The sequence below is a fragment of the Aptenodytes patagonicus genome, chromosome 4, assembly GCF_965638725.1.
Source record: "Aptenodytes patagonicus chromosome 4, bAptPat1.pri.cur, whole genome shotgun sequence".
Lineage (NCBI taxonomy): Eukaryota > Metazoa > Chordata > Aves > Sphenisciformes > Spheniscidae > Aptenodytes > Aptenodytes patagonicus.
In genome coordinates, this window is record NC_134952.1 from 46,811,138 (window position 1) to 46,837,703 (window position 26,566).

General features: G+C 36.5%; 1 protein-coding gene across 4 annotated transcripts in view; it reads left to right on the forward strand.

Annotated features, from left to right (window-relative positions):
• FSTL5 (follistatin like 5) overlaps positions 1–26,566 on the forward strand; it is a 421,124-nt gene that overhangs the window by 340,677 nt on the left and 53,881 nt on the right. For 3 of the 4 annotated variants that reach the window (XM_076336585.1, XM_076336583.1, XM_076336584.1), the window contains exons 9-11: positions 3,732–3,893; positions 5,977–6,111; positions 24,193–24,219. In XM_076336585.1, the coding sequence (XP_076192700.1) occupies positions 3,732–3,893; positions 5,977–6,111; positions 24,193–24,219 (324 nt within the window). The remainder of the gene's footprint in view (positions 1–3,731; positions 3,894–5,976; positions 6,112–24,192; positions 24,220–26,566) is intronic. The other variant, XM_076336586.1, reaches the window with a different exon arrangement.

Genomic DNA, 26,566 nt, shown 5'->3' on the forward strand with positions numbered 1-26,566 from the left:
ACAAAATATCTCAGTTTAATCAAAACGAAGCGTTATCATATACAGCAATAGAAGAACCTAGTTCACTATATATATTACATTTCTTTCTTAAACACATACATTCTCCCTGGATTCCAGACAGCTTGAACAGACTATTTTCTCTTATTTATTTTTTTTTTATTTTCCCCATTAGACCTGACTGAAATAATCTTCAGGGTTTTTTATAGCAATTGTATGATGTATCAAGTAGTTACATATTCACCATATTTGGAACCAACAGTCTCACATGTTTTTTTGAACTGAATGATAAGGGATGTAGGATTCATTCAATTAGATATTATATACACTTCTGCTAAATACAATCATGCAATGTTTTCTCTCCACTCCTTTTTTGACCTATGTAATGACCTTTCCCTTATAAAGTAGGTTTCTTTAGGTTAAGATATTAGAACATACCTCTTTAAAAGTCAGTGGGAATAATCACATTATTTGTGTACTTAAAATTTGCTTTCTGCTAATATTTATGGTCAGTTACACAAAAAAGTGATTGAAATGAACCCAAAGAGTTTATATCAAACTTGTCATATCAAATTATTTTTTTTAGACTGAACCCACACTGCACTAATATTTTAATTGCCTGCATGCCTCAGTTGCACAGTTTTTGGGGGCATATTACAGGTAGGCTCCAGGGTGATATGAAATAAAAAATTATAATACAAAACAAAGGTTGAAAAACTTTTCTAGTTGTATAGATAACCTATCAGACACAGATTTGCTGAGGAAAGTGGGAAGTGGCAGCAAATAGAGGAATGATAGGGCAAGAAAAAAACTAGTGTCATGCAAGCACCTCTGTGTCTGGGAAAACACTGCTAAAGGGAACAGGAGCTACTACAGAAATATGGGATAGTAGAAGAAAACTAGGCCTGCTTTCACTTGAGCAGGTGCTTACCTTCACATCTCCTAACCCTTGAGTAGTTAATTTAGCACCAATAGCATCTTGTGATGCAGGGTTTGATTTTGTTTTTTTGTTTGTTTAGGAAGTATTTGATTTCAGTTTTAATATTTTCTAAAACTTTGCTAAGAACGAAGTTGCCCCAAGAATATCATTTGCCTTTTGCAGATGATAAACTAATACATTCCTTTATCTATTCAATGAAAATTCTCCAAAATTGGACTCTTAGAAAATTTCTCTTCACACACACTCAATAAAAGTCTGTCAAGGTGTGGTAGTTAAATTCTTATATGTTTTTATATGCAATGAGAATATTTCACTGGCACAAAACAGACAAGAAATATCCTAAGTAGTCAGAATGCAATGAGTTGCAATGCTTTGCTATTGGTCCCCAAAAGTTGCTTGTGTTGCTGAGATGTTTGAGAGTGTTAAAAGATGACAGTCCTGTCTCTAAGGAGGTGGAACTCCTTGCTCTTCTTGAGGCAAGGTGGAGAAATAAACTATTTGGCTTTGATGCAGTGGGAAGTCTGCAACATGGGGTAGGCTGCTAAAGGACTTTCTGTCAAGAAATGCTGAACAGGGCAGGCATGAAAATCGGACCCTAGGAAGTGAGGCAGAGGAAGATTGGGAGCTGAGGTGCTGAAAGAGGCTCAGGCCATCTGAGTGTGCTGTCGAGTGGGGCTCAGTATGAGAAACGCAGTGGGGAAGACAAGGTCTCAGTACAGAACACACAGATCCTATGGTGGAGGAGACAGAACAGGGAAGAAGTGGAGGGGGAATGGGAATGGGAATGTCAAGCTTGAGATGAAAAGTAGAGATCTGTGTCCATAAAAGCAAAGTCCCTTCCAGAAACGCAACAGAAACCTTAAATCCCGGATTTTTATATGTTCTTGTTCTCAGCTGGTAGTCTAAGCAATTAGCTGTTATAATTTTCACATTTTTAATCTTCTTCCATGTTCTTTTATTATATTTTTTGCAGTTTGCATATTGGGGTTATGTGTAATTTTCTGTGTATGTTATTTGAAAAGACCCTCATCTCTAACTGAGTTTAAAATATCCCTGAAACCTACCGATTTTCACATCTTATCTGAGATACAGTACATTTGTGTATTTCTTGCAATGTAGAAATCTGAGGCATTTCTATTCTCTAATAGGACAGCATGCTGGGACATTTCTTGTAAACAGTTGGATAGCATTTGAAAATATTTAATCTCGTGCCAAAATAGACACGCTTAATTTTTGATCTTGTTATCTTCTTTCATTATCAACTGATACTTCATCCTCTACCCAGCTGTGTTTTGTGACACCAGCTAAGTATTCCACATTTTTAACACTGCATTAAACAAAACTTTGGAGAATAGGAAATATACTTCTTTAACCTTCATTACAGGTTTTTTTTTATTGTTAGAAACAACCTCAAGCAAGTTCTCTCTATACATAATTAAAGATAAGATCAATAATTATTCATCTAAAAAAATCTATACAGCAAGATTTTTAAATCTTGCTCAATCATTGATTACTAATAAGAATATGTCCACTGTGATGTCATATGCCCTCTCTCTGGTATGTAGCAGATTTTTAGTTGGGAAGCATATACTGCAGCAAGTTTCCAAACCTTGGAAAAGTAATGTCAACAATTCTTATATTTTGCTAATAACGAAATTCAGAAGACTAATCTTATAAATGTCCTGTTTAACATCTTCATTAATGATCTGGATGATAGGGCAGAGTTGTACCTTCAGCAGGTTTGCAGATGACACCAAACTGGGAGGAGTGGCTGATACACCAGGGGGTCATGCTGCCATTCAGGGGGAACTTGACAAGCTGGAGAAATGGACTGGCATGAACCTCATGAAGTTCAACAAGGAGAAGTGCAAAGTCCTGCACCTGGGGAAGGACAACCCCATGCACCAGTATATGCTGGGGGCCACCCAGCATTTCACCCCATTTCACCCTGCCATCTGAAAACAGCTTGGCAGAAAAGGACCTAGGGGTCCTGATGGACACCAGGTTGAACATGAGTCAGCAATGTGCCCATGTGATAAAGGGGGCAAATGGTATCCTGGGCACAGGAGGTCCTGTCTGAACATCAGGAAACATTTTTTTTACTGTGAGTGTGACCGAACACTGGCACAGGTCGCCCAGAGAGGTGGTAGAGTCTCCCTCCTTGGAGATATTCTAAAACCTAGATATGGTCCTGGGCAACTGGCTCTAGGTGGCCCTGCTTGAGCAGGGGGACTGGACAAGATGAGCTCTGGAGGTCCCTTTCAACTTCAACCATTATGCAATTCTGTGATTACATGTTTTATACCGGTAAAATGGATTGCTGATAGGTGTTTTGGAGAGAGGGGAAAGATGGAGATGAAGCGTTAAGAAAAGGTTTGTGAAACAGGACAATTACAATCTCTGTACATCACACCATAACATACTGGTTGTACATTATTCATATTTTATAAAGAAATTTAAGGAAAAATAAAAAAATTATTGCTCAACCCCAGACTATTGAATTAGAATTCAGGCTTTTTTCATTGATACCACAGGCAGTGAAAAGAGTTTTTTCTCACAGAACATTCTTTCTACTTCATAAATTTAATGTGACAGAGTTCAGCATTGAATGTCACTGAACATAACAACACTGTTATATATAACATATATATAAAAAAACCATATATATATATATATATATAACAACACTGTATTGTTATATACAGCTGCAGGAGTCTTTAGAATTGCTTGTAATTCTTTTTCTTACATTGTTAATACTCTTCTCCACTAAATTGTAATTGTTTCCTGCCTTCAGTTCCACCAGTCATCCGAGTCTATCCAGAGAGCCAGGCAAGGGAGCCAGGTGTGACAGCTAGCCTTCGGTGCCATGCTGAAGGTATTCCCAACCCACAACTTGGTTGGCTGAAGAATGGAATTGATATCACTCCGAAGTTATCCAAACAGCTAACCCTTCAAGGTAAAGGTGCATATTTATTGTTTTCTACAGGTTGCGAATGCTTTATCAGTGCATCCTTTCTGTACTAGCTGTCCTTCTTACATAGTTTTAACCAAGGGTTGAAGTCTAAGCTAAAACATTTCAGAAGATATCTTCCAGTTACTCCCCAAGACACATATCTTCTCTGGTTTCTCTTTGTTAGAGTAATGGTTGTACTTACTGGCAGGTTTACCAGTAAATTCCAATATGCTCTTCTCTATTCAAAAATGTGCAGTTTCTGAGTAGAGCAAGCAGCCCAGGACCCAGTCCCAACCCAGTATTAAAATTTGTCACTACAACTATATTAATGTCATTCAATGAGTATTCAACACTAATATTTAAATTGGGAAGCAATGCTTTTGTCTGTAAAGATTTATTCTAAGGCATTGATATTGATCTAGTTATTTTTCATGAGTCCAGATTTAAATTTAGATCAGAACATGGACCAAACTTTACCTTTACCGCAGCTCAGTTGACAACAGAAGGTTTTTGGCTGATAAGAATCTCAGTGAGACTTGGGAACCTGATGGTGGAAGGGACAGGAGAAATACCTGAAATGGATGTGCTGTTTTCTGAGGGGTCTCAGCAGACCTCCAGGGGAGTGCAAAGACACTGCACAAAAAAAACCCAACTAAAGGAAAGTCTTTTAATCAACAATAAAGGCCAGTCTACGAATCTTCTACGAATCTTCAGGGCTCAGCAAATTCAATGAACCTGCCCAGCACCCTGCCCAGCACAAAACCTATCTTCTGCAGTCCTTCTGGTGATCTTTGATCAGCCATATAAAAAAAAAAATCTCGTGCTGCCAGTGTTCCCTTTAAAACCTTCTCTCATTCATGTGCAAAAACAGGATGTGTATTAGGATAGGACAGCAATCAGGCTGCAGTGTAAGAAACAGTGGGACAGGCAGACAGCGAATGCTTCTACAAGAGAGTCTTACCTTCCCTGTAGGTGCCATAGTCCTCTGTTCTTTCATGGCCCTCTCTCCTGGATGTATGTGAACAATTGCCTTGCAGAAACACTTTCCACTATGAGTAGAAAGTGGTAGACTCCTCTTCCATAGCAGCATTCTGTTAATTTCTCCTGTAGGGATTTGAGTGATTTTTTTTTTTCCCCCTCACCTCTGTAGCATATATTTATGATAAATAAATAAGAATGGTTCTTCTCTAAGCAAAATACATTTAATTCCATTTTCTTGAATGTACTTATTTGAAATAAAATTTTGAAAATCTCATTGCGTTTTCTCCGAGTTTTTCCCAAGTTAAACTATCTATACATTAGCTTCAAGCAAACAATGATCTAGGAGTGTCACACCATAACCCAGTGCCCCTTCTAGCCCATATTTTAGAATACCTACAAAACTGTTTTTACAAAATAGATCCTACAGTTGAACAGGTATACTATACTTAAAATGCAATGAATCATTGGTCACATCGTTATTCACATCACATTATTTAAAAGACCTTTGCCTGTGAAACCTGGACTGTTTGTTGACATTCCTACTCAAGCTGACATAGAACTCCTGAAGTGGTTTCTGTTCACTCCTACACTGACGTAGGTGTAAAATTCCAATGCGCCTGTTTTTTCTGTTGTTACACTGCATTCACATGAAAACAAAACCAGGTGCCTCTGGTTGCTAGAAACAAATAATTTTATTATAATTATTATTATGTTGAAATTTTAGCCCATTATGTTCCATGGAAACCTGGGTTGTTTTGTGTAAAGCCAGTGATAGTGTCAAGTGACCAAATGAAACATAATAAAAACATTATATTTATGTGATTTTAAAGACAACCATAGTCATTTAAACATATATAAAACCTCAGACTGATATTTGGCTCTGACGTGCAAAATCAGCTGAGGTATTCCAAATACCTGTGAGATGAATAATAGTGTATGTAATTCACTAGCCAGTTGAATACCTTTGGATTAGTTTGGCATGCCTCCAAGTTATGAACTCAGAAATGAAAATGGTTTAATTAGTATGAGCAGAGAAAGCCTTGTGAATGTATAATCTGAAAGCACTGTAGCATGTCTGCATGTTGAATTTTTCCTCTCCTTTCAGCAAATGGCAGTGAGGTTCACATTAGCAATGTGCGCTATGAAGATACAGGAGCATATACTTGTATTGCAAAGAATGAAGCAGGGGTGGATGAAGACATTTCTTCTCTTTTTGTAGAAGATTCTGCTAGAAAGACCCGTAAGTATTATAAGAAGTATAAAAATACACGTAGCCCTCACTTAAACATCAAATCAGTATTAAAAACTGTGAAACATTAAATAAATTAAAATGAGTATGTGTAGATAAATGATTAAAGAAAAAGGAAGTTTAAATAATGATATCCAAGAATCATCAAAGGCAGAGTGCATAATCTGAAGTTTATTTAGAAGTAAAATGAAATCTCTGATTCATTCTGTGAATTGAAATTTTTCACACTGCTGTTAAAATTTGGATAGTTTCCTCATGATAGTTTGGTTGCATATGAAGGGAATAGGAAGGGATAAAAGGAACTAGATGCCTAAATAAGGCAAAGCAGTAGTCCTGGTATAGTTTCTGGGGTTGATGGGGGTGCGGGAGGAAGACTTTTTCCAGTATACCTTCCTGTATGTTCTTGAGATATAGCAAGAGTCAAACTTGGCTCTCATGACATGAGAGTCATCACAGGACGTGATCTCACCTGCTGGAGTGCTCAGCAGGTCCAGATCAGTTCCAGCCTGCCCACACTGTCTTGTGTCCGGATAACTGTGGCTCTCCAGAAATGCGGAGCAACAGTGACCACATTCACTTGCGAAGTTGGGAGTTCAATGTGCCAAAGAAATCTCTACCCCTACCGAAAAGTAGCTTTCTTTATCCTCTGTTGGACGGTAGCGAGGTTTATAAACGCTGTTTGCATGTTATTTGTCTGCCTTGATGCTTCTTTCCCCTTCCCTTTCTTTCCTCTGCTCAGAAAAATCCATTCCTGACTTTACACTTCACCCATCTGTTTTTGCTTTTTTTGTTGTTTTTTTTTCCTTTTAAATCTGTTATTTTAATGAATATTACATATTCATTAGAAATATATGTAGTAAAATGATAGTTATTTTACTAGTGAGACTGATTGCATTAACTTAAGGAATTCCCATTTATCTAGAAGCTTGTTCAACAGTGACAAGTACTCAACAGAAGATACTAGAGGCAGAATTAGTAGCACTGCAAGTCTGCCTGACACTTCTGTCGCAAGGCACTGAGTTCAGTTACATATAGGTTTATTAAGCTTTAAACGATTCAGAGGAAATCTTCCATGCAGGAAAATTTTATAATCCAAATGTCAGTATCTTTACTTAGCTTCTTTCAGCAACACTAATTATAAATGTCATTTCAAAAGTCTTAACATGTTTTGTTTAAGTGTCATGAAAATGACTGCTCAGACATTTCTGAGAAGGCAGCTGAGGATAAGTTGTTTGATCATGCTGAATTTCTAGTAAGCTGGTGATATGAAGTAGCTTGGTCACCTCCATTTGCCTTTTGCAGTCTGTGAAAAATGTTGTGAATGTTGCCAAATTACAAAACCCTGACAAACTAGAATTTGTTTATGCTTGCTTAAGACTTGTTTGGCCTTAACAACAAAACATTTATATCCAACTATCCAGTTTCCAAGTGTTTTAGTTACCTAATTGTTGTATCCTCTGAAGACCTGATCTGCAGTGATTATTCAGGAATAGCCACACCTATGCAAAATACCGTTTTCAGGAATTGTAATGTGATGCAATAATTTTAGATCAGCTAACTTTACAGGATTTGTAAAATCACATGCTATGCAATGAACACTGCTTGCAACAAATGCTTTAAAATCTACTAGCAGTAAGTTGTTATGATGACCACTGGTGTCATGAAAGATGCAAATGAAGGAAGACAGAATATAGAATCATAGAATCATAGAATCATTGAGGTTGGAAAAGACCTCTAAGATCATCGAGTCCAACCGTCAACCCAACACCACCATGCCCACTAAACCATGTCCCTAAGCGCCTCATCTACACGTCTTTTAAATACCTCCAGGGATGGGGACTCCACCACTTCCCTGGGCAGCCTGTTCCAATGTTTCACCACTCTTTCAGTAAAGAAATTTTTCCTTACATCCAATCTAAACCTCCCCTGCCGCAACTTGAGGCCATTTCCTCTCGTCCTATCGCTTGTTACTTCGGAGAAAAGACCAACACCCACCTCGCTACAACCTCCTTTCAGGTAGTTGTAGAGAGCGATGAGGTCTCCCCTCAGCCTCCTTTTCTCCAGGCTGAACAACCCCAGTTCCCTCAGCCGCTCCTCATAAGACTTGTTCTCCAGACCCCTCACCAGCCTCGTTGCCCTTCTCTGGACACGCTCCAGCACCTCAACGTCCTTCTTGTAGTGAGGGGCCCAAAACTGAACACAGTATTCGAGGTGCGGCCTCACCAGGGCCGAGTCCAGGGGCACGATCACTTCCCTACTCCTACTGGCCACACTATTTCTGATCCAGGCCAGGATGCCATTGGCCTTCTTGGCCGCCTGGGCACACTGCCGGCTCATGTTCAGCCGGCTGTCGACCAACACCCCCAGGTCCTTCTCTGCTGGGCAGCTTTCCAGCCACTCTTCCCCAAGCCTGTAGCGCTGCATGGGGTTGTTGTGGCCGAAGTGCAGGACCCGGCACTTGTCCTTGCTGAACCTCATACAGTTGGCCTGGGCCCATCCATCCAGCCTGTCCAGGTCCCTCTGCAGAGCCTTCCTACCCTCGAGCAGATCAACACTCCCACCCAACTTGGTGTCGTCTGCAAACTTACTGAGGGTGCACTCAATCCCCTCATCCAGATCATCAATAAAGATATTAAACAAGACCGGCCCCAGTACTGAGCCCTGGGGAACACCGCTCGTGACCGGCCGCCAACTGGATGTAACTCCATTCACCACAACTCTCTGGGCCCGGCCATAAACCCAGTTATTGCTAAGACAATTAATCCAAAAGACAGACTCCTTCCTTCCTATAAAAGTCATTTACTCTGCAAGTTCTATTTTGTATGTTGAAGGGAGGCATTTTACCATTGTGTTCCTTGGTGTCTGAACATGGTTTTCTAAAAATTGGTGGATGTGTAAATACACACATAGTCCATAGCTGCATAATTATATCATTCAAATATAGGTGCAACAGGTATTTACATGAGACGCTTACTCTGGTACTCTGATTCGCTTACTTTGGCTCATAAACCCATTTCTGTACATGCAAGAAGACTAAGGTACATACTAATTAAAAAAGCAATTACTATCAATATCATTAGCACAACTACATGAATAAACTGCCTTCACAAGTACAAGTTTTGATAGCTACAGTTTAAAAAAATGCTTCTGTTTAAAAAAAAAAGTCCCTTTACAAGGAGGAGTCGCTAGCATTAAAAAAATGAAATTAAGAGTAGAAGGGCTTCATTATTAACTCTTCTCTGCTTGTTTTTCTTTTTCTTCCAAAACACTGTTTCATGCAGCAAATTAGGGATTATTAGGGAAGAAAATTACACAGGTAAAACCACCTGGATAGGACTGTGGGCTTTTGTTCCCCCACTCACACATTTTAAACACAATGCTACTACTACTTTAATTTAAAGCCTGATGATTAGGTCACAAGTTACATTCTAAAGATAGTCTCTGGCGATGTAAATGTGATTTCATATGATCTGATATAAACTATACCTGTCATAGATGAAATTTTTATAAATAATTTTGCTTTTATCCTCCTTTAAGAGAATAAAGCAGACATGTTTATTCTTTTAATCTTCCCCCCCCCCCCCCCCCCCCCCCTTACTGGAGTAATCCATTCTGGAAATCTTAGGATATTGCTTTGAACAAAAGTAGAATAGATTCTCACTAGCTTGTCAGTTAATCTGGGGTTGTCTACGTTTACATAAGGTAAAAATCATAGCAAAATAAAAGCATTTCAGAACATTGAGTTGATTAGCTATTGAGAGGGTAGTGAGAACTTTTACAGTGGAGCTCTAAAATATAAACTACAATTGCACTGCATTAGGCATGACAGTAATTTTATAAGCCACATAATGAATACAGAACATAGTTCCATTTTTACCAGTGTGTGCATTTTATTTCCTAGAAAGTTTAATAGTCAAAGGAAATGTTCACTTTTGTACTTGTCTGACCCATTGTTTATGTGCATATGAAAGCTTTTGGTTTTTAATGCTACTTTGCATAATAAACTAATTTTTGGTAGTTATCTGTGGAATCTCGTTTTCAACACATCCCAAATTTATTATGTGGAAAACTCAGTAAAGTGCTTTGAGAAAAATTTAATATATGTAGCAGAAAGGGCATGGCTAGCTCATTCCTTTGGGAATGGGTAGTGTAAACAGCTCCTAAGAGAAAATCTTATATTTTCTGGCACCTCTGCCTAAACTAAACCCAGTGCCATTATGGATAGATAGATTGTTAAATTTTAAACGAAGCCTTCCTTCACCTGTGTGACTAAAAATTTTATCAGATTGCTAGGTTTTCAAAATTCACAGCGTTGGTTACAGAGGCATCTAATGCATGTGTCCGTATTATAAACAGAAAAGAAATAGAGTGAATGGCAAACCTATACTGAATTGTGGGAAGTGTGATACTAGTAGCAAAAATAAAAATGTATAATGTAGAGTATGACTTAGGGGTGCCAGGGCATTGTTTATTTTAAAGTTTCTAGTTTCAGAAATTTGAATTCCAGTTCCCAAGAAAAGTCAATATACTTTATTGATAATGATTCATCATCAAAATGGTAATTTGAGACGGAAGTGAATGGAAAATACTGTGAAAGTGCTTTGTCATCCAGATCTGTTCAGTAGGTGCCAGCACTGAACACTGAATCATTATTCTGTCACACATAGGTAAATTTTTTAATAATGGATGACAGTCTTAAGAATAGTTTGGCCTCTTCTTAGCACGTCAGCCTTTTTCAATGTGCACTAAAAATAAAACTTCTGAAAATATGTTTTAATCTTGGCATTGTCTCAGGTGACAGGAATTAAATTATTTTCTTTAAAATACCTTAACTTCAGCATTATTTTTTACCCATTAACTCATTCTGTAGCTGAAATTTGATACACAGTATCTGTGTCCAAATACATGCGCACTTTTTGCTAGATTTCTGAAGTTGTAATGGAAATTTTTAGTTTATATTACCTATATAAACATCTGTTATAAGTACTGGTGATAAATGTCTGGTGCTGTCTGTTATCAGATCCTGTTTAATTCCTCTGATGTCGACCATGTAAATTGAAGCATTCCATTATTGCTGTCTGTCTCAAACAACAGTTTTTTGTTGCTTTTTATTTTTAATGTTTCTGCCAATATACTATGGCCACTCCTGAAACAGACGTTAGGAAGAAAACATGATTTTACTCATGTTAAAAATGCTGTAGTCATTTTACTGAAAGCTTTTTACATCACAGCCTGGGACTTGATACTGGTGGTTCATGCAGTGAGATTATCACTAGAACATACTGCAACAAAAATAATGACTTCTCCGGTGTTTGAGACAGTAAAAATATCCAAGCAATCGGTGATTTATATAGTGGGTGGACACTTCTTGGGAGTTTGGTAGAGTTCTGAAGATGCCATTTACACTCAGTAGACCCAGGCTTTAGGACCCCCAGAACAGAGCAGATTCTCAGTGTAACTGCTTTTTCTTTGCTCCATGGGCTTGTGGATGTGAAAGTGAGGATAACTTTCTTCTTATGCTCTTGGCTCTTCTTGGCTCCTTGAGTGGTCCTCCAAGTAGCATCCAAGGAAAGGTAGGTAAGAAGGAATAAGACTGAGTAAATTGAAGACGTGAAAGAGACCTGGGGAGAGGGACAATGGAAGAGGTCAATAATGTGAGGAAGAAAGGGAGGACACAGGCAGCAGCAGGTGAAAGACAGGTTAGTGAGAACAATTAAACACTGAAGGAGAAAGAATGGGGGGAAAAAGGGATAGGAGCACAAGGGCAAAATGATCTCTTAAAAGCTACATAATAATCCTCTGTAAGATGTGGAGGTGCATCCAGGAGTATCTAGTCACTTTAATGTCTTGTCATTAAATTTCTGTGAGCACACAGCAACAGTGTACGTCTTACACTGCTGCTCCTTTTTAATCCATGTGGAGAATAACACTACTTCTGGTATCAATTAAAACAAATAAGAGAGATATCTGAGAAGACTGAACCTTCTATTTTTCTAGTAAGTGGAACATTTTATTTAATTTGCCTTTTTAAGTAAGACAGCATATTGGAGTATAAATGTATATTAAAGGAAAATCTGCAAACATGAACAAAATCAGTCAAAAGAAGGTTTGTAGGTAGTCTATAGTGTGAGATAATTTTGATAGCATTTATTTATCTAGTTGTTCATGTATCATTTTGACCATCTCTGACAGAAAGTAGTTGGTTTCCCTGATCTAAGTGGCTAAATGCAGTTTTACTAATTAAACTCTCAGTAATTCTTCTTCAGGCTTTGAAGTATGCTACTTCTATATCAGACCTGAAGGAGGGCTTGTGTGTGTGAAAGCCTGTTTGCTTTTTCCAACAATACCAATTGCTGCAGAGCCAGTTGTGAAGAGCCTGACTCTGTCTTCTTGAGAACCTCAGTGTAGGTGTTGGAAGGTTGCTATTAGGTGCCCCCAAAGACTTCTCCTCTCCAGGTTGAACAAGCCCAGTTCTTTTGTTAATTTTCTTCCTGGTGTGCATACATTTTATAATGTGGTCTTTGTTCTCCCTTCTTCTTCCTAGCAGGGCCCTTGCCTGAGAATTTTTAGATTTTGTAATTACTGTTGGAAAAGGTGTGTTTTGATCTGAGAAAAATTGGCCTTAAGCTGAAAGTAAATGTTTCATGAAAATGCTCTACTGTAACTGGAAACTACTTATGATCATTATGATATTTTATACAAAAGTAAAACTTTTTTTTTGCTTTTCCCACTAAATATTAATCTTTTATGTATTAATTAGCAACTTAGATTCATAAGGAAAACAAAAATTCTAATTACCTCTGTATTTCTTGTGCCTTCTTTATTGGCTCCTTATATACCTTTTCAGAACATTCATTTTAAAGTATCATGACTTTGATAGTCAACAAGAGCCATGTAGCATGTACAGTGCATAGATCTTTACATCCTACTCCTACAACAGTAGCATCTGAATGCAAGAACTGTGCTGTTTATATTCTCTGGAGAATGGAATCTCTTTTTGTGCTGTGAATGCCATTTTCCCTCAAGTTTGCAGTTAAAGCCATCAAGAATGAGATAGCTGGTCTGGGTGATAGCTGGATAACCCCTGCGGTGACTGGTAAAAAACATTCTGGGGATTAACGACCTCGTCTAAATCTCATTGAAGACAGCAGAGTCTCCCCTACTGTCATGTTCCTCTGATAATACCTGAGAGAACTTGGCTGTGTTGGAAGGAGTCTCTGGTATAATCGGATTTGTAATACGAATAGCAGTTTAAAATCTAGTTTTACTTTCATTCCAATGTAGTTTGATTTTTCAGAAAAGATATTTCATGGATTCATAGATTTAAGCATCATGGAACTATTTCATCTAACTCTAATCTATCTTCTCCATTTCACAAGACGTTAAATTACATCCTGTTCTGCCTGAATACAGATCTAATGCTTTGTTTGCCTGAAGTGTATCCTCCCAGAAATGCATCTACCTGAGTTAGAGACACAAAGAGTAGGAGAATCCCTCATTTCTCTTGGTATTTTGCTTTACTAATTAATCAGTTTCACTAAGGAAGAATAATGCTTAGTTTTCATTTTGAAGCCAGTTTTTCCTTCAGTTTTCTCCTTCGATTCTCTTTTTTTTTCCCCAATAAATTGACCTCTTAAGAATTCTTGCCCTATGAATATACCATTGTTAAATATTGATTACTTTCTCTCACACAAACTAAATGGAAGTTTATCATAATAAGACAGTTACCATAGGACTCAGACAGTCTTTTTGCCTTGAGGATTGTAATTGGTTTTGGTATGGTTTTCTTAAGAAATGGGAACTGCTCTTTATAGAAGCAAATGTATTGTTTGTTTCTTTAATGTTCTGGAGAGAGAAATACATACTTGGTAATGTTTTGCTTCCACATCCACTGATCCCTTGTCACTTTTTTCCATTAGTTTCAGCAGTGGAAGTTTATGTTTATATGTTTATCTACCACATGCCCTATATCCTATCAGGCCTCACTTTCTGAATCCTGCTCCTTCCCACCTGTCTCAGCCCCTCAGTGTAGACATAGTCTGCATTACTTTTCCCTAGATGTCTAAATTTGCATTTGGCTATATGAAAATGTAATTTATTTGAGAGATGTACTTGAGAAAGTAATTCAAACAATTTTTTGAAACTCTGTTGTTTATCATAACAGGTAATTCACAGACTTCTTAGGAAATGATTTTATGTTTCGTCACAGATCATTGATGAAAATGATTAAGACAAGAGTTAGTACTCATTGCTCTGGACACATTCCAGCACTGTCTTTTTACTGATTTAACAATGAAAACTACTTTTTCAGATTAATCAGTTTGGCAGTTTTTAATTCAATTAACATGTACTTTACTACTATTGTATAACTCTAATATTTGATCAAAATATTCTGTGGTAACAAATTAGATGTTTAGCAAAATTCTGGGTTACATCTATATGAATTTTTACATTACCAAACTTCTAATTACATCAAAGAATATAATCAGGTTTGTTTGAAATTACCTGGTTTCCATTAGACCATATTAGCTGACCTATAATTATATTCTCGTCCTTTGATTTCTTTCTGAATGGAATTCTGTGCGAGTGTTGTCTATTGTTTTGTCTGGGTCATATACCCCGGTCTAACTAGTCTACAACTACTTGAGTTTTTAAGTTTCAGGGAGTGGGGGAGCTACTAGAGGCATATGTAGCTTCTTGAACTTTATGATATATTCTGAAATTTATTCAAAACTGATAGCACCAGACCAAACATCCGAAACAACTTTTAGCAAGTGTTTTTATGTACTTCATTTGGACCTGGTTATTTTAAATGTTTGTCTTGACTACACGTCATTTACCCTCTTTTATTTTTCTTTTGTAAGGTAGAAAGTATTTAATCAGCCTTCTGTTTTCAATTATTATCCTGCTTCTGTGCAAATACAGGACAAAAGTATTTATAGAAGAATACTGTCAATGGAACATTAAAAAAAAATCTGGTTCATATCAGTACAATTTAAACCTTGAGTAGCTCTGGTATAACAATGTTTTTCTTCTACCTTTAGCAGCCATTTGTGATGATTTCTGTGGCCGTTGCTGCTGCATTGGTGTAAAGAAATATCAAGCTGCTTCTGTTAGCACAAAAATGGAACGTTAATTGTAACTAAGGCTACTTCTTTTCTTAAGGACTGCTATTTCTCTCTTTTTGTAAACAGGATCTTTATTATAGCACTCCAGCATCTCTGCAGTAACTGATAAAGGTGGCTTTTCATTTTTTAGCTTGCATTACATGCAGATGCATTTTAAGGAACTCTCAAATCTTCTATTAACTGGTAGCTTTCTCCTCCATACTACTGGATTTAGCAGCATTTAAAGCATGAGCACACAAACTGACAACTCCGCTGCAGATTTATGTTGATGACTACCTTTGATAGTCACAAACACAGATTTGGATCAACCCAAATCCTAGAAGCCATAAGGCAAACCAAAATCATCAGCTTGCTCTTGTTGAAACACTGTGTGGAAGCTGAAGAATTTAAATATAGAACAAAGATAATTTGACAGTGTATCTTGACAATATATTTATGAGAAAGGTGGAGTGGGCAAGTTGTTACTGCCTTTTTTGTTAATACAAAGTACAATAATAATCACAAATAGAAGAGGAAGAAATGGCAACTTCCATCTGTGGAATTTTTGGGTTTGTTTTTTTTTGTTACATTCAGGTAGTATTAGGACCAATGGAATTGGTCCAAATTTCAATTTTTAGTCAAAGTAACATTAGCTGAATATGGAATATAATGCATAAATAAAGAGTATAAATAAACCATTTTGTGAGCTTGAAAAAATATAGGAAGGAAAAATTATGCTGGCATGAGAATATTTAATTGAAATAATGGAATAGAGTATATCAGTGTAATCTACAAATCTAAAGAAGAAAATCTGACAGTACAGAAAACAGGAAAATAAAAAAAGAGTAATCATCAAAGACAAGGGAATATTTCCAGGGGTGATTTTCAGATACTTAAAATTCTTATCTTGACTACTAGTGAAATATTTTGAAGTAAAGTAACTTTAAAAATCCATTTTTTTTTTTCTTTCTTGATGACTTTGACAGGTACATCAGTTCTGCTTTGGTTTCCTCTCAGTTTCAACTTAGCATAATCCTATCAAACTAGAGTCATAGATTATGAAAACATGTGCTGTTCCATTTAAAGCTAAACAGTTTTGTGGGTTTGTTGTTATTTTATTTTCTGGTTTTTTACAATATTTTAATTTCTCTTATTTTTTTCAAAACTTCATTATATAAAATGCAGTTTAGTTTGCCATCGATTAATATGACTTCTTAAGTATTTCTCTAAATTGTATTGAGACATACACGTGCACCTTGGGGAGAAAACTGTCATGATAGAAAGTTATCAAGTGTATGCTATTAAGGCATTTTCAAGACCAATTTGACAGTACTTGATGATATATTAATATTCAGTAGCTTTTACTCTTGGTCATCAATCACAGACTCTCGTGTTACTCAGTTCACCCACTATGACATCATCATATATTGCAAAGCAACTTCTAATTTTTTCACCTAGTCACACAAAGCAGGATAAAAATTATCTGCTTCATGTACTGTCTTGGGGCTAAATTCAAAAAATAATATACCTGTTCCATGCCATTAAGTAGATCTATTTCTAACTGTGCCATTTTACGTAATGTCATAGTCCTATCACCTAACAACAGATTATGTAATCTGAATGCTACTGACTTTACAGGTTTATGGCCATCATAAGCAACCAGGCATCTCCACTGTCTATAACTTGGAATGAGACTAAAAGCCTTTTGACTGTGATTTATGGCCTAAATTCTTTAGGCAGAATCTTCCTGTCACATCTTGTACTGAATGGTACCTATTTACCTAATTTCCTCAGAGATAATTTATGCTGGCATTTTATTTTATGACAGAGCAAAACAAGTTTATACTTGTTGACAACATCGTAGACAAAGACTTTATTTCAAACTTCCAAGTACAGGGTAGAAATTCAGCTCATGAACCATTTTTTCTTCCTACTAGTGTAGACTGGATTGAGTTAATGTGCTATGGGAAAGGACTTCAGCATGATTCATTATAAAGATTTATAGAAAATAAATTAAAGAACAATAAGCTAACATGATCATATTTAACCAAAAGTAAAGTGTCAGTTGTGACTTTTAACTGATAAATAATAGTTTAATATTCATAAAAATAGATATTTGGTTATTGTATTAACCTAACCTGAAATGAAAGTGCATGTCACATAAAAACAGAATGGAATTTTGATAGAATTTATATTGACATAATTACGTTAAAAATAGTTGAAGCAAGCAATAGATAACTTTGAAAAAAAAGTGTTTGTTTGCTTCACAAATAAAAGTTTATATTTATATTTATATTTGTGTATAAACCCAAGAAATCTGAATTTCTTATAAAATAACAATAAAATTAAAAGCAGATATGTGCATAAATGTTTTCATTCTGCTTTATAGTGGAAGTTGAGCAAAAAATAAATCACCTTAACCTCGTATTCACTTTTAGCACTATTATTTTTAAAATAAAAATAATAATTAAAAACTTGTGTGGCTCAGCAACAAGATAATAATGATGGTATAGATTTACCCTGTAACACAAGGGCACGTATTTATACATTACAGATATGAGAAAAAAGAGTAACGTAACAGATACGTTCTCTTTATGATGTGTATATGATTAACCAGAACAGTTGCCAATGGTGGTGGCTATCAATGAAGTAAGCAGACAGCATCCCTTCAAACATCTTGAAATTACTTTTTTATGCAATTAAAAGTACAGCAGCTTATGGTGGGACAATTCTGAAAAATAATGTTGTGTTCCACACTTCTGCAATATGATTTTATTGCATCTTCCTCATTGTCCTATTTTCTATTACATCTACTTGTGACCTCTTGCCCTTATGGGATTGAAGGCTTGGAAAGAGACAGTGGTTTCCTATGTGATGGTGCAAAGTCTAACACAATGAGCTGATAGGAAACTGTTGATTTTTATTTATAAGCTGTTACGTTCTGATAGAAATTCAAGTAAAATATTTACAGAATTTTAAACACAAAGCTTGTGTTTTGATGAAATAAAACCTGGAACTAACAGCAGTGGTTCTATATTCATGAACAATCATTATTTGCATTTCAGAAGGTATCAGTGGATTTTTGCCCCCTGTTTATTGGAACAACATATAATGCAGGAAAGATGTCTTCCTCATGTTTTTCCCTCTTCTTAAAGCCATTTTAAACTGCTTTGTTCTCTTAGTGCAGCAAGCTAGGAAATTTTTCAGATGTTAAGGTTTTAATTGATATCTATTTTGTTTATAAATGCCAGTGCAACAAAATAACATTTTATGAAAACAGTTTATTTAGCTCTCATGGTATGTAATGCCAGGAGAAAAGAAAGGAAAATTTCAGATTATTTAACCACACATACATAAAATAGGTACAAAAGAACGACAGTTTTTAATTAAAAAAAAAAAAAAGTTTATAGATTTTAAAAGCTTATTCAGCATTTTCTTGGATAATGACCACTGAAGCATGTGATAGAAGAGGGAAAACTGTTTCTGGAAGAAAATGAAGTATTGTACTTCAAGAACAAATTTCTTTTCTGAATCTTATTGCTCTGATCTTGTTTTTCTCTGGACATATATAGTATTGTGTGCTGATTACTGATAATGTGAACATCTAATTATATTGCCAAAAGGAAGCAGAAGAGCTACATTTAATCTCCAAACTCACTACTTGTCAATCTTACAAATATATATATGTATACTTTATTTCCAAGTGTTATGTCTTAAACATTTGGAAAAAAGAAAAGTAGGGAGGAAGAACACTATAGTTGACATAGTTGGAAGCTTTGACATTGGCTGTTGAGACAGAAAAGTGAACGTAGTGACATTTATTACCAATATGATAAGAAGGAGTAGGATACAGAATTTTTTTGGGAAGTGACATTGTAGTACCCTCTTATTCATTTAGTAACAGAAATACCATGGATTTTTTCACTTGTTGTTTGCATCCAAAGGGGATAAGAATCTGTACTTCTGTTATAGTCTGCTGCAGAATTTCACAAAGTACTAAGGACAGTTTACTGAGAAATGTGCAACCTATTACCATTCAGCCAACACAGAAAATGAATAACAAAGATGAAGAGTAGGCTTTCAGATGTTATGTTAGCTACTCATAATCAAAAGCTGGGTCTGAGCTCAAAAGCATAGAATAGCTATGTAAGGACCATGAAGAGTGATTTTTATAGAGCTGTAAGTATGCTTAAAAAAAAAAGAAAGAAATCCTCTTTCAAGAAAACATGGATTTCCCCTGTTATGCACTGGGTGGGTGCCGGGAGAGAGAGGCACGGTGCAGGGTTCGTTCTGGATATCAATATAAGAGGCCCAACAACAAATGGTATAATAAAATAGCTGGTTTAATAAGATAGAATAAAAAGAGGAATATAGATAGTGAGTAAATCTTACGTCCCTTTAGCTGCTGGTCACCCTGTGTTCATGCAGCATCAGATGAATTCCGGATGGATTTTCCCACGGCATGCTGCGCAGATCCTGTCCATGGAGAGGTTCCCTCTCCCTCCCATACTGTGGTGGCTTTTATCTTGTGTAACAAACAAAACCATATATCTTCTGACAGGTTGCAATGTTATCTCTGTCATAACACCCACCAGTGTGCAGCACAAGCTATTATGGGCATTCCAGCATATACTCTTGCGTCAACTACCCATGCTAACATACAGGCTTCTAAAGCCTTAAGTACAAGGCCCCATGTAGCAGACATAGCTTGCTCAAGGTCACTAACTCCTTGAATACAATGTCTTCTGCAAGGCTCCCGGTACATCTCCTGACATTATTTAATAACTGTATGTTGTCTGACTAACCTTCTTTTTATAAATCAGGGAAATAGGGCATAAGAGAAGATGGTGGTGTTCTGTCTTAAAACCAGAAAATTTTACTGAGATCTATCAATAATTATGTATTTTTACATCCTGATGTTTATAAATATGTGAGAATTGAGTACAGAATGTAGCTGAAGATGCTAATTTTTGCTTAACCAAAAAGGAAGGTAAACAATATGTTCCTTAGCATACTTTCCATCCACAGATGTTGCACTTGTTCCAGCATTGCAGTCTTTATCTCAAGACTGGACATCTTTCTTGAATACAAGTTATAGAACTGATTAAAAAGATGTGAGGTTTCTTGATCTGTACTAGGTGAGAATAGTGTCTGTTATTTATTATTTTATCTTGCACTCTTAAATAATGTCTCATTTTTCTTCAAACTGATTTGTTAATTTTAAAATTAGTAAGTGTGGGGCTTTTAAAGCACTCTTTTTATCCCCCCCTTTTTTTTTTTGGAGCAAAGCTCAGAACCATACATATCATTTTGCGTTAACACAAATTAATATGTTCTGTACTTAGCATCTTAAATCATTTCATTTGATGCTGTGTAGTTCCACACAGTTGAATAATTGTAATTACTTTTTATTTTATTTCTTATGTCACCCCTAGAAAAAAGACTGATAAAAAGTAGAACTTTATGGCTAAATTTACGGCACCTCAAGTGCCATATATTACATGGTTCTTTCCTCACAATGTGAAGAGAAAACTAATTTTAAAGAAAATCCTCCAGGCTGCCCTGGGGAAATTAATTTGCTTTATTACAGAAAAAAGACTATATAAGATGACAGAGACAAACACAGAACTGTCATCTTAATATAGAGACACTGTCTGGGCATACAGGAATAAAGTTAGAAGTTCCAAAACCCACTTGGGGCTGAAACTGGTGAGGGACATAAAGGGCAAAAGTTTGGGATTCTGTAGAGATGTCAACAGCAAAAAGAAGGCTAGGGAAAATATGGGCCTGCTGCTGAGTGGGGCAGGGGACCTGGTGACAAAGGACGTGGAAGGGGCCAAGTTGTACTGAAGGTCTTCTTCACATCAGTCTTTACTGGCAAAACTGTCCCCAGGAATGTGAGACCAGTAGGAAAGCTTGGGAAGGAAGTCTTCCTCTGGCAAGGAAGCCTTACCCGTTGTGGACAGGATCAGATTAGAGAACATTTAAACAAACTGGACATTCACAGGTCAATGGGCCTGGATAGGATGCACCCACAAATGCTGGGCAAGTTGGCCCATGGCATTGCGAGGCCACTCTTGATAATCTTTAAAGGATCATGGTGTTCAGGGGAAGTTTCTGCAGGCTGGAAGAAAGCCAGTGTCACTCTTCAAGAAGGGCAAAAAAGAGAATCAAAGACATTATAGGCCCATCAGCCATACCTTGATCCCTGGGAAGGAGATGGAGCAAATAACCCTGGAAACCATTCCCAAAAACATGAAGGACAAGAATATGTTTAGGACCAGTCAGCATGGATTTATGAAGAGGAAATCATGCCTGGTCAACCTGACAGCCTTCTGCAATCAGGTGATTGGCAGAGTCGATGAGCGGAGCAGTGGATGTTGTTTATCTTGTCCTTAGAAATGCTTTGGATACTCTCTCCCATGACACCCTCAAAGACAAACTGATGAAGTACAGGCTAGATGCACAGACAGTGCGGTGAACTGAAAACTGGCTGAACTGCCAGGCCCAAAGGTTGTGATCAGTGCCACCAGTTCCACCCAGAGGCCAGTCACCTGCGGCATACCCCAGGGCTGTTTCTTTCCTCCATCTGTCTGTCAAAGTACAAATGACTGATTTAACGCTTTGACAAAGGGAAAAAAACATAAGCACCTTAGCATTCCCTCTTTGAAGTTGTCAGCTTTTATACAGAAAGACTTGACAGCATAGTGTTCGCAAAGCAGGTGCCATATTTAGTTGATGGGAAGGACAGTACTATATTGTCCCAATTTCCCCTTTTGGTCTCCCTTTTGGGGAGACTTCAGTTGCTTTCATCCTGCAGTGAAAGAAAATATTTTCTGTAGCTCTAAAGCCATAAGGATATAGTAGTCTCTTAAATGTTTTTTTTTTTTTTTTACAAATCAACAACTTTTTCTTCTTGTCTAAACTAAAATAATTCAAGATCTCTTAAACCTTTCAGTCCATTCTTTCTGTAGTTGCAGTACTGATGATCTACTGATTAGGTCTTTATTTAAAAAATAATAGCTGTCAATAAAACATCAAACTAATATTCCATCTCATGATTGCAACTTATAGTCAGAGGTCTAGTTAGGAGAATAATCAAATATTTTAAACATAAGCAGCCATAGCTCTCTATTTAGAAGAGACATGTTAAATACTCTGTTCATGTCTGACACTGAAATATATAGTAAACCAAATCCATTTTGTGGTGTCAGCACTGGATATAAATCTAAGAGTCATACTGATGTTAGCAATTTAGTCACCAAGAAGTTTCATTTAGAGCAGCTGGATGTCTGGAGGACACATGCTCAGCCAATGTAGTCAAGACTTCCTTCAAAGCTAGTCTTTTCTGAAAGTAACAACCTGAAATCAGAAGAGCAAGTATAAAGGCACACGATTGAGAAATATTGTTGACTCCATTTTGACTTTAGCAGCAGTTCAGCAGAAATTCTGCCTCCTCACGTAAAGGTTTACTACTCAGCCTGGGTAAGTGACAAGATGGCAAACTCCATTAATCTTGGCTTTTGACAGTTTATTGGATCCTAACGGTTCAAATATTAAAAAAAAGGCAAGGATGGTATTTAAAAACAATGCACACATAATAGTCCAGAGAATTAAGCTGGTTTAAAGATAATAAAACACAGAGAAAAAACAAAAGCCCAGTAGCTCTGTTATCCTAAGCCTCTGAATCATGAGCTTGTCAAAAGTAGATTGACACTTTTTCCAAGGACCCTTCTACATATTTGGATTTCTGTATAATCTTTCAGAACATAAGAACGAGAGAAATGCTGCACTGCATGAGGCAAAAAGCCCATCTTGGTCCTGTCTTCAGCAATGCCCAGTAAAAGATGCTTGGGAAAATCATAGTATCTGGGACTTTTCTGGACTGATAGCTGTTCCTGTTTCTACTCTCAAACTTGAGCAGTCAGCAGTTGAGGGACTTTTGTGTAACAACATAACTTTTAATAACGTGTCTTCCATTACTTTTTCCAAACTCTTTTTTTAAAGCACATTAATGTTTTTCGCTTTTGCAACATTGTGTTTCAATGAACATCACAATTTCATTATGTTTATGTGTGACATATGTGTGTCCTCTGTGTTGTATTCCTTTCATTTAATTTTTTCTCTATTTCTTAAGATCATTACTTTACAAAATACTTTGATTTTCAGTGATGGTGTTTTAAACAATTTATTCCATGGCATGCTGAGCTCTAAACATTTAAAATTTGCAAATTTGTATTTGTTTTTCTTTTTATTCTCCACAGGCAGAAAGAGCAATATTAGGATAATTAGTTTTCATTCATCTCAAAGGTCTAAAATCCAATTGTAAACAAGATGGCCAAATACAACTTATGTTTTCATGGAAAAGACAAATTAAACACTTTGTTGGTTACCATGCGATCTTATAGTTCCCATCTTGGTCTTCCAAAGATAATGGCAAAACTTATACAGCATGACAACTTTGGTAGCATGGCTGTGTTACAGCAATACAGAAGAATATCTTGTATGCATTTTCGTTTTGCATGTTTCTCTCATAACCATGTGCTGAAATAAATCTCTTCAAAGTCCAGTGCTTAAAGGAAATGATGAACATTACATCACCTGTAATTAATATACATAATTTATGTGTATGCAAACTCCACGTGCTTTTTGTAATGGATTATGAAACACACTATTGATAAAGGCTAATGCAGTTAACTTGGGGGGGGTGACAGGGGGTGATGGGGTTTACCCTAACCCAAATAACTGTGATGACTAATCACGGATTTGTCACGTGTCATAGAGAACTTTATTTAATCATATAGTTAATCATATAGTTGATTTGCAGTTTCCATTTATTTACCTGTAGAAACATTTTAATGAATCAGAGGTTAAAGCATAATTATTTCAGAATTGATATATCATTTCATGGTTTTTTTCTTGTTCATTTGTGTTTTCTGTTCTTTCTCTCTCTTACATGCTGCAGTTGCAAACATATTGTGGCGAGAGCAAGGTACTAATACAGATGGCTTTTTTCATATTTTCTATATTATGATGAAATGCTTATCTATTATTCCTTTTGTGTGTTTGGGTTTTTTTGTTTGTTTGTTTGTACTCTACAGTTACAGTAATTACCTTCCCCCTTGCAACATTTGAAGGATTTGATTTAAAGAAAAAATATAGTGGAAAATAATCCTTTAAATGCTCATGCCTTTGTGAACTGCTTTTCCTTTTGGGGAGAGGGAAGGAAATAAGCTGTTCAAAAATTTCAGACAATTACTCAGAGGGGTACAACAAGAAGCTCAGACTTAAAATGTAGACCTTTAACTTCTGTTTGTTTGCTGGCATGATAAAGCTTCTAACCAATCAGTCTATATGCTGTTGGGATTGATCTTCCTGTATGATCACTCTTATTTGACAAAATTATAATCTTAAACAATTTAATTAAAATTGAGGTACCTGTTGTTGCTTAATGAGACAAAGCATTTTCTTCTTATACTCAGGAAGGGTTTGTAAATGGTGAGAGGGGGAATGGAAGTTTGTGGTTTGTGGCCAACTGAAGGATAAATATAAATACAGACAGTATCAGGTGTGAATAACATAGAAAGCATGGAAAGTATATTTTACTAACAAAGATAGGTATTAATTTTCATATATATGAGATAATATCATAAAGCATATTGCAGAAAAATATCATAATTGAAGTATTGTCATGAGCTCTCATTTCATTGCTCTAAGTAGCCTGTTCTTAATTTAAAGTTGCAATTTAGGAATTAATGTATTTCAGAAATAGGAAATGTTTCAATTATTTCCATTGGAAGACTGATAATACTAAGTGGATCAGGCTTTGCTATGAATTCATGCTGCAAATGGTATTTCTGCATGTTTCTTAAATATTTGTTTTAAATTAATTTAAAGATTCAAAAATTTGATATTTCATTTGCCTAATTACATAGTAACCTTTGGCATTTCCCAGTGTGTTTACAAATATGAACTAGTTTTATTTTTTATATTCCCGTTTTACCGGTTGCTCAGCTGGTATAAACAATCAGTTCCCGGAATATAGCGGAGCTCAGCTGTGATCCTCCTGCTCTATTGGCCTTGCAGAGTACAAATGACATGTTCAGAGCTTCATACAATTCCACTGTTCACCATTAAACTGATGCACAACACGATTCTAACACCAAAGTTTTCAAATGTATCATATTCTCACCACTTATTGGGAAGGTATCACTTGTGTTTTATCTTGTGTTTTATCTTGAATAAAACTGAAAACATGATTGGCACCCCCTTGATTTTTTAGAGGATTGTCTTTTCAGGTCAAGTCCTGTGTTGCTTTCAGTGGTTAGCAAGCACTTAGGAAAACTTAAATTCTGTGACAATAAAGACCAATTAAATATAGTAGCTTACCAGAGTGCTTATGGTAAAGACATTCAAATTTCTCTGTGACTATTGTAAAACTAAACAGAAAGCAATTTATAGTAGAGATTGAGAATGTGAAGTGACAATATCATCTTCTAGAGCAGATTTTCTCGATCTCTCCTGCGTTTCTCATTGGCCAATCCTTGTTTCCAACAAATATTGTTACTGGTTGCAATGTCAGAATTCATTTACAAGAGAGCAATACCCTGAAGATGCCAATAAGCATCATCACTAACTTCTCTGGGCCATGCATACTCTGTCATTTTCTGTTATCTAAGTATTAACAGATAGGAAGGGAGGGATGGGTGATTAGTAGGACAATTAAGATTGTGAAACCACAGATAGGCTTTAGTGCCTGCAATGTATATTTGTATATGGGGTACACAAAAGCCTTATCACAACTGCTTACTTGTATAAGTGTAAAAAGAGTATGTTGGTTTTGGTTTGGGGGGGGGGGTTGCAAAATTAGATCAGATGTCTTTAGAGGAATAGCTTCTGTAGTTGTGAAGTAGCAGCTTGCCTAAGTGATTAGATATTTGTATAGATTAGATATTTGTACAGATATTTGTAGACACATGCTCAAAGGAACAGTTTTGGGGTCATAATAACTTGGAAGGGGGGATAATATAGACCACACAACCAGGATGAAGAGGCAGACGAAATATTCTATGAGCAGCTGGGAGAAGTCTCACAATTGCTAGCCCTTGTTCTCGTGGGGGACTTCAACTTAGCAGATGTCTACTGGAAATACAATACAGCAGAGAGGAAACAGTCTAGGAGGTTCCTGGAGTGTGTGGAAGACAACTTCTTGACAGAGCTGGTACATGAGCCAACTAGGGAAGGCGCCCCACTGGACCTGTTGTTTGCAAACAGGAAAGGACTTGTGGGTGATGTGACGGTTGGAGGCCATCTTGGACATAGCAATCACGAAATGACAG